The sequence below is a fragment of the Chiloscyllium plagiosum genome, chromosome 39 (genome assembly GCF_004010195.1).
Source record: "Chiloscyllium plagiosum isolate BGI_BamShark_2017 chromosome 39, ASM401019v2, whole genome shotgun sequence".
Classification (NCBI taxonomy): domain Eukaryota; kingdom Metazoa; phylum Chordata; class Chondrichthyes; order Orectolobiformes; family Hemiscylliidae; genus Chiloscyllium; species Chiloscyllium plagiosum.
In genome coordinates, this window is record NC_057748.1 from 17,819,532 (window position 1) to 17,832,786 (window position 13,255).

The 13,255-nt window shown below is 41.7% G+C and overlaps 1 protein-coding gene across 2 annotated transcripts in view; it reads right to left on the reverse strand.

The window, feature by feature from the left end:
* Positions 1 to 13,255, reverse strand: part of zc3h7bb (zinc finger CCCH-type containing 7Bb) — an 81,154-nt gene that overhangs the window by 44,323 nt on the left and 23,576 nt on the right. For both annotated transcript variants that reach the window (XM_043679891.1, XM_043679892.1), the window contains exons 9-11: positions 11,307 to 11,566; positions 8,566 to 8,815; positions 4,157 to 4,212 (exon numbers count right to left, since the gene is read on the reverse strand). In XM_043679891.1, coding sequence (XP_043535826.1) covers positions 4,157 to 4,212; positions 8,566 to 8,815; positions 11,307 to 11,566 — 566 coding nt within the window. The remainder of the gene's footprint in view (positions 1 to 4,156; positions 4,213 to 8,565; positions 8,816 to 11,306; positions 11,567 to 13,255) is intronic.

Genomic DNA, 13,255 nt, shown 5'->3' on the forward strand with positions numbered 1-13,255 from the left:
CCCCATAACCCTCGATTTCCCTTGACTGATTAAAAGTCTATCTCTGCCTTGAATATACTTAACAATCCAGCCTCTATAGCCCTCTGGGGCAAAAGAACTTCACAGGTTCATGACCCTCTGTTCCCGATTTCCTAAATCCCAGAGATCTAAAAGAGACAGATGCAGAGATAGTCAATTTGCTGACTAGATTCTGGAACGATTCCAGCAAATTGAATGTTAACAAATGTAACACCACTACTTGAAAAGGGAGGATGAGAGGGAGAGGGAACAGAACTACAGATGAGTAAGTTTAACGTCAGTCACCAGTCAGCATCGGGATCTATGACGGAGGAATTCTTAACAAAGTAGTTACAAAAGTATAGTATGATTAAAACAAGTCAACATGGTTTTATGAAAGTGAAACCCTGTTTGACAAACATACTAGATTTCAGCTGGGTATTATGCATAATTCTGGGCACCACAATATAGGGAGCATGTGATTGCACTGAAGAAAGTGCAGAACCAATTTATAAAAATAGCTCCAGGCACGATGAACTTCTGTTTATTAGGTCAGAGCAAAGAAGTTGAGGTTGCACACAATCAGGAAGGAGAGATCACATCCAGAGTGACACACAGCTCGACTGAGTTGAAGTCCGGGGAATGTGGAGGCAGCGTAGGAATTCAATGTGAGGGGAAAAGGTGCTTTTTTACAGGATATATTGAAGTCCAGGATGAGGGGCCCAGCACAAAGACAGTGACATCACAGGAAAACCGTAAGTTCATTAGTTGGTAGTAGCTACTAAACTGACTATCTATTGTAGGTTATTTTCATATTGAAGGTAAATAGAGGAAATATTTCCAGGTTTCAAACAAAAACAGTGAGAAATCTTTAAAAATAAAATTAAAAATTAAGTAAATAAAACAAAGATACAGGGCCAGGTGATGTGTTGTATCTGCATGATGTGGGAACTGGTGGACCCCACTACGGTTCATAGGGACCACATCTGTGGCATGTGTTGGTTGCCCGAGGAACTCTGGCTCAGAGTTGGTGAGCTGGAGTCTGAGCTCTAAACACTGCGTCACATCAGGGAGTGGGAGAGTTATCTGCTTACTGTGTTTCAGGAGTCAGTCACACCCTTTAGATTAACTACCTCAAACTCAGTAGGTGGTCGAGGGACAGGAGGTGCGACTACCAGCGAGGGAGGTAGAGAGGTCATGGAAGTTGTCTGAAGGAACCTCAACCCTTAAGTTTGTCTGACAGGTTTGATATTCTTGCTCTCTTTGTGGATGAGAATGGGGCTGTAGGGATGTTCAGTAAACGGACCATAGTACTGTGGTACAGGGAGCCATTCAAGAAGGGGGGGTGGACGAAGGAAAAAGAAATGTAGTTGCAGGTCAGGGATAGAATAGTCAGGTGAGGAGGAGGTTCAGTTGATTGGAAAATTATGGAAAAGGTTCGAGGAAGGGGAGGCCTCAGGAAAGGTTATTAAAGTTTTCAGAACAAGTAATAGGAGAGAGAGTATACAAAGGTCAGTTATGACAGATAATGGGACAACTATGAGAAGGAGTGCAGTCAATGCAGGACTGAGAGTGCTGTACTTAAATGCACACAATATACAAAACAAGGTAAGTGTAGTGCAGATGGAAATTGGCGGGTATGATGTTGTGGGCATCACAGAACGTGGCTGCAAGAGGATCAGGGCTGGGAATTAAATATCCAAGGATATGTGTTCTATAGAAAGGACAGGCATATGGGCAGAGGGGTGGGCTTGCCTGGTTAGTAAGAAATTAAATTAAGTTGGCAACAATAAGTTATATAGAGTTGGAAGGTGTAGAATCTGTGTGGGTGAAGCAAAGGAAAAATAACCCTGATAGGTGATGTGCACAGGCCTCCTATAAATAGTCAGGACGTAGAGAAGAAAATAAATCTGGAGATGGAAAAGGCATGTGAGAAAGGGAATACTATAATAATCATGTGGTCTTCAATATGTAGGTGGACTGGAAAAATCAGATTGGTTATGGCCCCCAAGAAAAGGAATTCATGGAATGTCAACGAGATGTCATTTTGAAGCAGTTTGTGGTACAGCCCACTAGATTTGGTAATGGCATGGAGACAAGACTTGATTAGGGAGCTTAGGTAAAGGAAGTCCTCGGGGGGCTGTGACCATAATATGATAGAATTCCCCCTACGGTTAGACAGGCAGAAGCCAGATTCAGATGTAATAGCTTTACAATACGTGACTACAAAGACAAGAGGGAGGAGCTGGCCAGAGTTAATTGGAAAGGGAGCTTAGCAGGGAAAATGGTGGAGCAGCAATGGCAGAAGTTCCTGAGGATAATTCAAGAGACACAGCAGAAATTCATTCCAAGGAAAAAGAAACATATTCCGGAAAGGATGATGCAACCATTGCTGACAAGGGAATTCAGGGCAGTGTAAAAGCAAAAGAGAAAGCATACAATGTGATGAAGTTAAATGAGAAACCAGAGGATTGGGAAGCCTTTAAAAACAGCAAAGGACAACAAAAAAGAACTACAAGGGGAGAGAAAATGGAACACAAGAATAAGCTAGTTAGAAATATAAAAGAAGACTGCAGTAACTTTTTTTTTTAAAGAGATATAAAGTCAAGAGACAGGCAAGAGGGATATTGGACCACTGGAAAATGAGGTTGGAGAAGCAGTAATGGTGAACAAAGAAACAGTAGAGGAACTACCTTGAATAGGTACTTTGCATCCGTCAGGGGGAAGACACCAGCAGCATACCAGAACTTTTGAGTAAGGTGCAGAGGTGAGTGTAGTGGCCATCACTGAGGAGTAGGAGCTGAGGAAGGTGAAAGTTCTGAAGCTGGATAAATCAGACTAGATGGACTACACTCCAGCATTCTAAAGGAACTCGTTAAGGAGATTGTGGAGGCACTGGTGGTGATCTTTAAGGGATCACTGAAGTCAGGGAGGATCCCAGAGGACTAGAAAATCACAATTATAATACATCGGTTTTAAAAGGGAGGGAGAGGGAAGATGGGAAACTATAGGCTGGTTAGCCTGACCTCAGTCATTGTTAAGATTTTAGAGTTCTTTATTAAAGTTGAGATTTCAGAGCACATAGAAGTGCATGATAGAACAGGGCTGAATCAACACGGCTTCATCAAAGGGAGATCATGCTTGACAAATCCATTAGAATTCTCTAAGGAGATAACGAGCAAGTTAGACAAAGCAGGGTCAGTGGACATGATCTATTTGGTTTTCCAAAAACCCTTTGAAAAGGTGCCATATGGGAGACTGCTAAAGTAGATAAGAGTCCATAGTATTAGGGACAACGTATTGTCATCGATAGAAGAGTGCCTGACTGGCAAAAGGTACAGGGTGAGGACAGAGGGCTTTTTTTCAGGATGGCAGCCAGTAACTAACGGAGTTCTGCAGGGGTCAGCATTGTGAATGAACATAACTGTTTAGGAACTGAAGACACAATCACTCTAAATGATTTGACAACATCCAAATTTTAGATAGATAAACCAAACACCCCTACACAAACAAAACACAAGGAAAACTGCAGATGCTGGAGGTCTGAAATAAAAATGGGGAAAATGTTGGAAATATCCAGCAGATCTCCATCATCCACAGAGCACCAGAGGGCTGTGGAGGCCAGCTCATTGAGTATACTTAAGACAGAGATAGATAAGTTCTTGACTGCCAAGGAGCTCAGAGGTTACAGGGAGAAAGTGGAAAAATGGGGTTGAAAAACCCATCAGCCATGATCAAATGGCGGAGCAGACTCGATGGGCCAAATGGCCTAATTTCTGCTCCAATGGTCTTATGGAGAATTAACAAACCTCTCACCAACACAATGCTGTTCATTCAATTTTACACATCGCAGGATTATCGATTCAGGACTCAGCATTGCTATTTTGCACATCAGTGCCTTTTCCAGCAAAGCATGGGTGAGGTGTGATCTTGGCTGTAAATACCAGCCTTCTCCATTCAACGCTCAGACGTGGCAAACGAATACTTGGGCCAAGGTCAGAGTACGCCTGGATCCCTGCCCTTCAGAGGAAGGAGACAAGGTGACAGCAGCCACATGACATGCAAAGCATGGGGAGATTAATTCACCATGAGTATGCCATTTTCTGCCAAGCATCAACCTGGTTGCAAAGAAAGGTGCACCTGAACATTTTACACTCACCAATGCAAAGCTGCTTGAGGTGCTTTGATTGCTGTTTGGTGTCATTGGTCTTGAAGCTAAAGAAGCATAACAAAAATAATCTTTTATACTTTTGTTATTATTCCAGTGTCTTTTTAAAACTAGAAAAGTGATCGGACTTCTTCCCTCTTCCTCCCGTCAAATAACAATCACACAAATATTTCAGTTTAAACAGGCCACTTGGTCCACCAGATCTGTGATAGTTACGATGCAACACAGAAGGAGGCCAATGACCCACTGAACCAGCGATGGGTTTAATATCCTCTATTCATTCTCCACTTAAAACTTCTCTGACCAATGAGAACAATCCTGCAATCTCTCCACATCACTGAAGTCCCAGAGCCCTGGTACCATTCTAGTATGTTCTCTGTTGACATTCTTCCTAAAGGTATGGCATCCTAGAATTGAGTACAATTCTTTAGCTGGAATCCAATTGATTAATGCAACATTTAGTATCATCTTCTTATCTATCAATTTCCTGTCTTATGCCATCTAACCTTCTGTCTCTGGTCTCCTCTGTATTCCATTCAACATCTATTCCAACCTCAGTGGCTAAGCCTCTGGCCACTTTGGCCCTAGGAGACTTCTCCCTGCCCTCTGCCTACCTATCCTTCTCTCTTCCCCTTGCCTTTGTGCTTTTAATCTAACTTTGTGTTAAGTATCTGGATGCTATTCAGCTTAGCTGTGCCTTCTGGGAGGGTGCTTCACAATTTGGGTAAAGATTGTTTCATCAGGTCACCCGTCTTTTCAAAAGGCAAGAATCAAGCCTGTTCAGTCTTCAGTGAACTTGATTATTTTGCCTCCTAGCTGTGATGGAGGCAGTATTATCCACTGAAGTCTGACTGATATATCCACATCACGGATAACTGTGCACCAGTAGAGTATTGGCAGGCAAGCAATTCCTTATAAGGCGATTTAGTAATCTCCATACCAGTGAAAGAGGCAAGTACAGAGTGCTGACGCCTGTGTCTGCATGTGTATGTGTGTGTGTGTGTGTGTGTGTGTGTGTGTGTGTGTCAGTCTGTGACTATGAGTGTGTAAAACCTTGGCACTAGCTGCAACCAGCTCTACACAAAATAACAGCTATAACATTGGTGAAAACCCTCAAGGTTCTCAGCTTGTTCTCATGTAAAGTTGCTCGTAATTCCAATGATGAACTATTCAGCCCTGAGTCAGTTCTGACAGTTGCATTGGTAAGACACACCTGGAACAACGTATACAGATTTGCTCACTTTAACTTAAGTCAGGATATACTTGGAAGCAGTTGAGAGGGTCACAAGGTTGATTCCTGAGATGAAGTGGTTTTCTTAGAGGAAGGGTGAGCAAGTCAGGCCAATAGTCTTTGGATTTTAGAAGAATCTGAAGTGATCTTATTGAAAGATAAGATTCTGAGGGGATGTGACAGAATAAATACTCAAGAGCATGTTCCTTCTCATGTGGTAAGGACGTAGTTAAATGATAAGGGGTTTCACATTTCAGAAGAGGATGAGAAAGAATTTATTCACTAATGGGATACCTCAGCTCTGAAATTCCCTTTCTCAGTGAGCAATGGAGGCTAGGTCATTGATTATATTCAAGGCTGAGTTAGGCAGAGTTTTCATTTTCAAGGGATTCTTGTGGGTAGAGAGGAACATGGTGCTAGGACACAATCAGACCAGCATGATCTTATTGAATGGCAGGCAGGCTTGATGGGCTGAATGGCTTACTCCCATTTCTAGTTCTTGTGAATTTATGATTAATTAAAATCATGGCTCACTTGGATTCAGTTCCATCCATTTGGCTTGGCTAGAAAAATATCGATCAACCTTGGTTTAGAACGATTCATTGACCAGCACCTAGTCCGCCTTAAGGGACAAAATTCTGCACGTTTCACCACGTTTTAGTGTGAAGAGGTGCACCTAACTTTCCTTCTGAATAGCCTGGTTTGGATGCAGATCATGTCCTGTAGAAGTCCCCACCAGTAGCGAAAGCTCTTTTGCCTCTCTCAGTCTACCTTGCCTTATTCTATCAACTCTTTAAAAATCATAAAACCTTCCACTCGTAGTGGATGTCCAAAGAAACTTGGGGGTTCAGGTGAGTAGACCTTTAAAATTTTACAATCAGGAGCAAAAAAAAATCAAGGCGGCTAATGGAATGCTGCCCTTTCTATCTAAAGGACTGAACTATAATAGCAAAAGAACTAGCAGCAGGAGTAGGCCATCTGGCCCTTCGAGCCCGCCCGCCATTCAGTAAGACCATGGCTGATCTTTTCATGGCCTCAGCTCCACTTACCTGTCCTCTCAAAAAATCTTAGCTTTAAAAACCTTCAATGAGGAAGCCTCAACTACTTCACCGGATATGGACTTCAACAGATTCACAACCATCTGGGTGAAGATGTTCCTTTTCAATTTGGTCTGAAATCTGCTCCTCTGAATTTTGGGGTCATACCTTCTTTCACCCGCCAGCAGAAACATCCTTCTCAGTCTATCTTATCTATTCTGTCCATAATTTTATATGTTTCTATAAGATCCCCTGTCATTCTTCTAAATTCCAATGAATATAATTCCAGTCTCTCCTCATAAGCCAACCCCTTCAAATCCAGAATCAACCTAGGGAACCTCCTCTGCATCCCCTTCAGTGCCAGTACATCCTTTCTCAAGTCAGGAGGCAGCACTCCAGGTATGGCCTCACCAGCCCCCTATACAGCTGCACGACAATCTCCCTACTTTTAAACTCGATCCCTTTAGTTAAAGTTCCATTTGCCTTCTCAATTACTTGTTGCACCTGCAGACCAACCTCTGTGATTCATGCAAAAGGACACCCAGGTCCCTCTGTTATAGCAGCATGTTACAATTTTTTACCATTCAAATAATAGTCCTTTTTACTGTTATTCCTACCAACTTGGATGACTTCACATTTATTAACATTGCACTCCATCTTCCACACCTTTGCCTACTCTATGTCCTTCTGCAAGGTTTTAGTCCTCTGCCCATTTTGCTCTTCCACTCATCTTAGTATCATCTGCAAACTTTGACATGTGTAGAGAAAGATAAACTATTTCCATTAGTTGGGGATTCAAGAAGTAGGGGGCGTAGTCTGAGAATTAGATCATTCAGGAGTGATGTTAGGATGCACTTCTACACACAAAGGGTGAACTCTCTTCCACAAATAGCAGTAGATGCTGGATTAACTCCAAACCATCTCTGCAAATTGTGAATAATTGCAGTCCCAACACTGATCCCTGAGGCACACCACTACTCACTGATCGCCAACCAGAAAAGCACTCCTTTATCCCCACTCTTTGCTTCATGTGAGTTAACCAATCCTCTATCCATGCTAATACATTACACGTAATGCCATGCATCTTTACCTTAGAAGCAGCCTTTTGTGCGGTACCTTGTCAAATGCCTTTGGGAAATCTAGATACACCACATCTACTGAGTCCCAATTGTCCACCGTGCTTGTACTGACTTTGCAGAATTCCAGCAGATTAGTTAAGCATGACCTGCCTTTCATGAACCCATGCTGCGTCTGCCCAACGGGAAAATTTCTATCTAGACATCTCGCTATTTAAGTATAAGGATGTAGAAACTATGCAGCATTTATGCAAAACCCTGGTTAGATCCCACTTGGAGTACTGAGAGCTTATCTGGGCACCATACCTTAGGAAGGTTATATTGGCACTGAAGGATTACAATACAGGTTTACAAAAATAATACCTGGATTTACAGGGGTTAATGAAGAGCAATTACACAAATTAGGCTTGATTCCTCCAGAATTTAGAAGTTACGGGGTGACTTGACCAAAGGCTTCAAGATTTTAACAGGGAAAGACAGGGTAGAGAAAGATAAACTATTTCCAATGTTTGGGAATTCTCGAACTAGGGTCATAGTCTGAGAATTAGATCACTTGGGAGTGATATTAGGATGCACTTCTACACACAAAGGGTGGGAGATGTTTGGAATTCTCTTCCACAAATAGCAATGGATGCTGGATCAATCATTTTAATTTTTTTTTTGTTAAGGTAAGGTAATTAAAGGATTTGGGCCAAAGGTAGGTATATGGAATTAGGCTACAGATCAGCCATGATCACATTGAATGATGGAACAGAAATGAGGGGCTGAATGGCCTATTCCTGTTCCTATGTCCCGAAAACACCCCTTGACTCTATTTTCCAGGGAGTACAAACCAACTCAACCCAACTGCTCCGCATAATTTAACATATGAAGCTCTCGTAACATTCTGGTGAATCTGTGTTATTCTCCTTCCATAGCAATGTTCCTTCAGGTGGAATGTTTAAAATCGCGAATATCATAAATCAAGAGTTACATAGATAGGTGTAACTTTTCGTCCACACCAATCATGTAGGCTAGTGGATTACACAAAGGGATTAAAGATTAGTAAACCCTTACCAGGCCGAGATTCCGTCGCAGGGAGTAAGTCCAAGGAATCCAAACTATTTACAATTGTGTTCGGAACAATGCTGTCAAGGGAGTCCATCTTCTGGACAGAAAGCATGGGATAGGCCGATGGGAGTGAAACCTTTTGGCCCATGTTCCCCTTCACGGCAGATGGGAGGACTGGGCTACCGGTGCGAAAGATGGGCAGTAACCGTGGCATGTCATTGGGTAGGTTTGTTGGAATAGTTCCAGCCACAGAGGTCTGTGAAATAAAGCAAAAGACTGACAAACTGGCATCTCTCTTATTAAGCACAAAGATTTTAAGTGGCTTCAATTCCATAGCAAATAAATTCAGGCCATGGGAGAAAAACAAAGTTGGTTGCTTTCCTTCTGTCAACAAAAGCAAAAATTAACCACAATCAGCATGAGAAGTTTAACCTCAATAACGAGTCACTGCAATTCAAAGAAATTAATTTTGTGGCAAACCACAATGGAAAATCTCACCTGCCTCCACCCACCCCCCGCCAAAACTCTAACCATCAATGGGTCCTAAACCTCCAGCACACTGTCCTCCTCTGCAAACACTGCCTGCTACAGAGTCATAGAAGCACAGAAAAAGGCTCTTTGGCCCACCTAGTCTGCATCACTGAAAATCAACCACCTAACTATTCTAATCCCATTTTCCAGCACTTGGCCCATAGCCAGCAGGCAGGCATTGTGTAACAGTTTCCAGAACCTTCAGTTCTCACAAGCCTACCTTGTTTTATAGAATTTCTGTGATCAATGAAAAAAGGTGCTTATTACTGGATCACTAGTTCATTCACCCATATTGGATTCCATACACTCATAGTAAAGCAGGTGGGACTAGTTTAGTTTGGGACTATGTTTGGCATGGACTGGTTGGATCGAAGGGTCTTTTTTAGTGCTGGGTTAGTCGATTTTCCTGCTCCTCGGATGCTGCCTGACCTGCTGTGCTTTTCCAGCACCACTCTAATCTAGACTCTGGTTTCCAGCATCTGCAGTCCTTGTTTTTACCTACTCTGTTTTAGTGCTGTATGACTCTATGACAATGCACTGTTGCTCGGAGCCAGTCCCCCCTTTTGACAGTTAACTATATTTCCTATTTATATGACATCAGGAAATTTGGATGTTGTAATCCCTATTCCTCATTACTAATTACTTAAATAGTGAGAAGAGTAATGTTCTAAACACAGACCACCAGCAGGCACCACTTTTTAATATCCCCACAGTCCTAAAATCACCTGCTAATCATATAAATGCCAATATTTCCTTCGCGGTATTACAGCTCCATCACAAATAGAATCTTGAGGTTGCTGGAGATGGGACTCACAAACACTTCCCTCCAAATTATGGGAGAATTGAGCTATTCATATAGCTATTAGCACATTCGCAATTACTCAAAGTGCTGCTCAACTATCGAATCACATTTATCAGCAGATATTTGGTTTGGGTTTGGATGGATGGGGGTGGACAAATATTCTACATGGTGTGTATTACGAACAAGTGAAATGAACATTCTGCTCTGTGATCCTTCTACAGAACTTCCTATGTTGTACCTTAGCTTTTCCCTTTCGAAAAGTTAGCTGTCACGTTTTTCCAGGTGACAAAACTAACAATACCTGCTCAAAAGGACAAAATACAATCATTTAATATCCACCAATTCTACAGAAAAGGCTTTCCTCAACTAAAGGTGACAGCCTTCTCTCAGAGATCCTGAGCATTTTTAATATTTCCCATATTTCACAAGAACACCCAGGCATTCTGATCTGTGTCATTCTATTCAAAACCATGAGTCAGTGCAAGCGAAATTACAGTGACACAATTTTAGTAAAGTTAGGCTGGAAACACCTCACACAAATAGAATTAGCAAGTATTTCATGTATACAGCAGAACCCCCACCCGTACCAGCAGGGGATACGTTCCAGGACCTACCGCAGATAGGAGCGAAACCATTCATTTAAATGGGAAACGCACCTTCCTGGTAGCCTCCTGGTCCCTGGTTCCAGAATGTTCTCTTTTATATGTTTCAGCTGTGGTAAACCGTGGGTAAGTGAAATCGCGGATAACGATTCCACGGATATGGGGGTCGCCCTGTATGTATCCATTGAACAATTATTATCCATAATTCTGCAACTCTGAATTAAAAACTTACCACAGCCTGCTTTAGATTTTATCAACAGCCTGCTTTAGATTTAATCGACAAATAGACAAAAGAATAAAGTCGCCACACATTTAGCATGGGGAAGTGTACTGGTAATACAAGTCAGACATTGGTCTATCATTAATTTTGGTTAATAAACTGAAATGCAATTAGCTACACAAGGCTAGTGTGTAATACATGGACCATCACAAATTTAGAACACTGTAGTCTCACTAGGTGGCATCTAAACTGTTCAAATTTGGAGTGATTGTATTTTAATATCCCTTTGCTTCCTGAACCCAGGGAGTTTTTGCTACATCTACAGCATCTCAGTACTATCTGAAGTGGACGTCATAAATAGTGAAGGAAATGCTCGGTGTAAAATCATATAGGGAAGGTCAACAAAGCTGAGCCAAACCTTATTCGTTTTTAGTGTCTCTACTTATATACTATCCAGCAAATATCACATAATAGGAACTGAAGTGGCCTGTCATCCCTGATGTCACCCTGAGGCACCATGGATGATTAGTGCCCCAGGGGTATGAGGAGGATGAAACCAACAGCTGGAAATATCATTTTTAATGCCTCTTACCATGGGAAAATCACTTGTCTCCCCAATAGAATCCAACAACGTGTCCAGTTCTTCTCCAATGATCTCCTCATCTGGAAATTCCTCTGTTGTTTCGGGCACTGAGAGAGAGACCCCATCACCAACAGGGGGTTTCAGCAGAGCAGGATGGGTCTGTGATTGCTGGATGCTAACAGGAACTGACGTAATGGGGACTGAAACTTCACTGACAGGCGCAGGAATAGTGGCTGGAACAGGGAGATGTGGAAGCTCCAAAGGTGAACCTGCATTGTGGAAGCAAAATGACACAAAATAACGTTACGAATATAATCATTACATGTAACTATTAAATCACTAGTTGTTAGTCGATTAAAGAAAACGTTCTTTAAAATAATAGAAAGACATTTATACTACAGATTCATCTGATTGACCTCAGGATGTTATAAACACTTTACGGCCAATACAGTACTTTGGAAAAGTAATGGTGAGAAAGGTTGCAGGCAATTTACAGTCTACAACTTCTCACAGGTAGCAAAATCAATACTAGATCCTTTGTGTTTTAAAGAGCTGAAGACTGAGAGATGAATGATGGCCAGGCCACTGGTAGAACTCCCTTGCCCTCTTTAAATAATATTGTGATATTTTAAATCCACCTGAGGGGCCATTTGGGATGTCAGTTTAATATCCTTACTGAAAGGCAGCACCTCCAACAATGCAGTACCTCCTCAGAACTCCATCGAGAGCTTGCATACAAAGAGCGAAAGTGGTTGAGGCGGGTACATTAATAACATTTAAAATACATGGATGGAAAAGGTTTGGAAGGATATGGGCCAAGTGCAAGAAATGAGGTTAGCATGAATGGACATTTTGGTTGGCATGGACCGGTTTGGGCTGAAGGGCCTGGCTCCTTACTGTAGGACGCTATAAGAATTAGGAGCAGAGGTAGACCATTCAGCCCCTCGAGACTGCTCCACTATTTGATAAGATCATGGTTGATCTGATTGTGGCCTCAGCTCTTCTTTTGCCTCGTCTCTTTAACCATTCCAATCAGGAATCTCAGCCTTAAATAATATTCAATATTCATAATAAACATGCAGAACCTTAAAAGCAAGACATTAAGGGGTGACACTGGGAAACATTAGGATAGTGGAAATCTCAAACTCTTTCCTCCAAAAAAAATGCTGTCGCTGAGGTAGAATAATAAATTTCAAAACAGGGATTAATAAATTTTTGTTACGCAAGACTTTTATAGGAATATAGGACCAAGGCAGATAGACAGTTAAGGTACAGATCTGCCATGATCTAAGTGAGTGGTAGCACAAATTTAAACAAATTTGACCCTTGATTAAAAATCTGTCTTAGCAACCCAAAGATAAACATTTTTTAGTAAAACAATTCTAGATTTATTATCCTCCTAACCTCGGTCTTAAATAGATGACCCCTTACTACTGAGATTACACCCCCTGGTCTTAGATTCTCCCACAAAGGGAAAAAAAAATTCCCAATGGTACTAATTAAAGGGAGAGATATCAGAGCAATTTTTCAGGATTTGCCACCAAATATCAGAACAAAGGAGGCAAGGGGATGAAGTGATTTCTAAGCTAGCATAGCAATGTTCCTCAGGCATTCAACTTCATGAAACTTATGAGAAGAAGCTTCGACTTTAAACTCCAACCTTTTGCTTTGAGATGGAAAATTGAGTACTTATTGCATTGAGCTCCGCAGGAAATTCCTACTCTGGAACCTGTTCATGGAAGCGACTGAGCTGGGACTTCAGCATTTCAAACAAAACAGGATTTCCAGACGCAAATGCAAACACAAATTGAATGAAATATCAAGTGGCATTTTTCAAACCTACGTTTTGTGACACAGAGAAGCAATCCTGATGTTGCTGTGAAACACAGAGAATTATTGCTCTGGTATTAACAAACAATCAGAATGCTTCTGAGACTTAGTTACCAGATGAAAGGAAG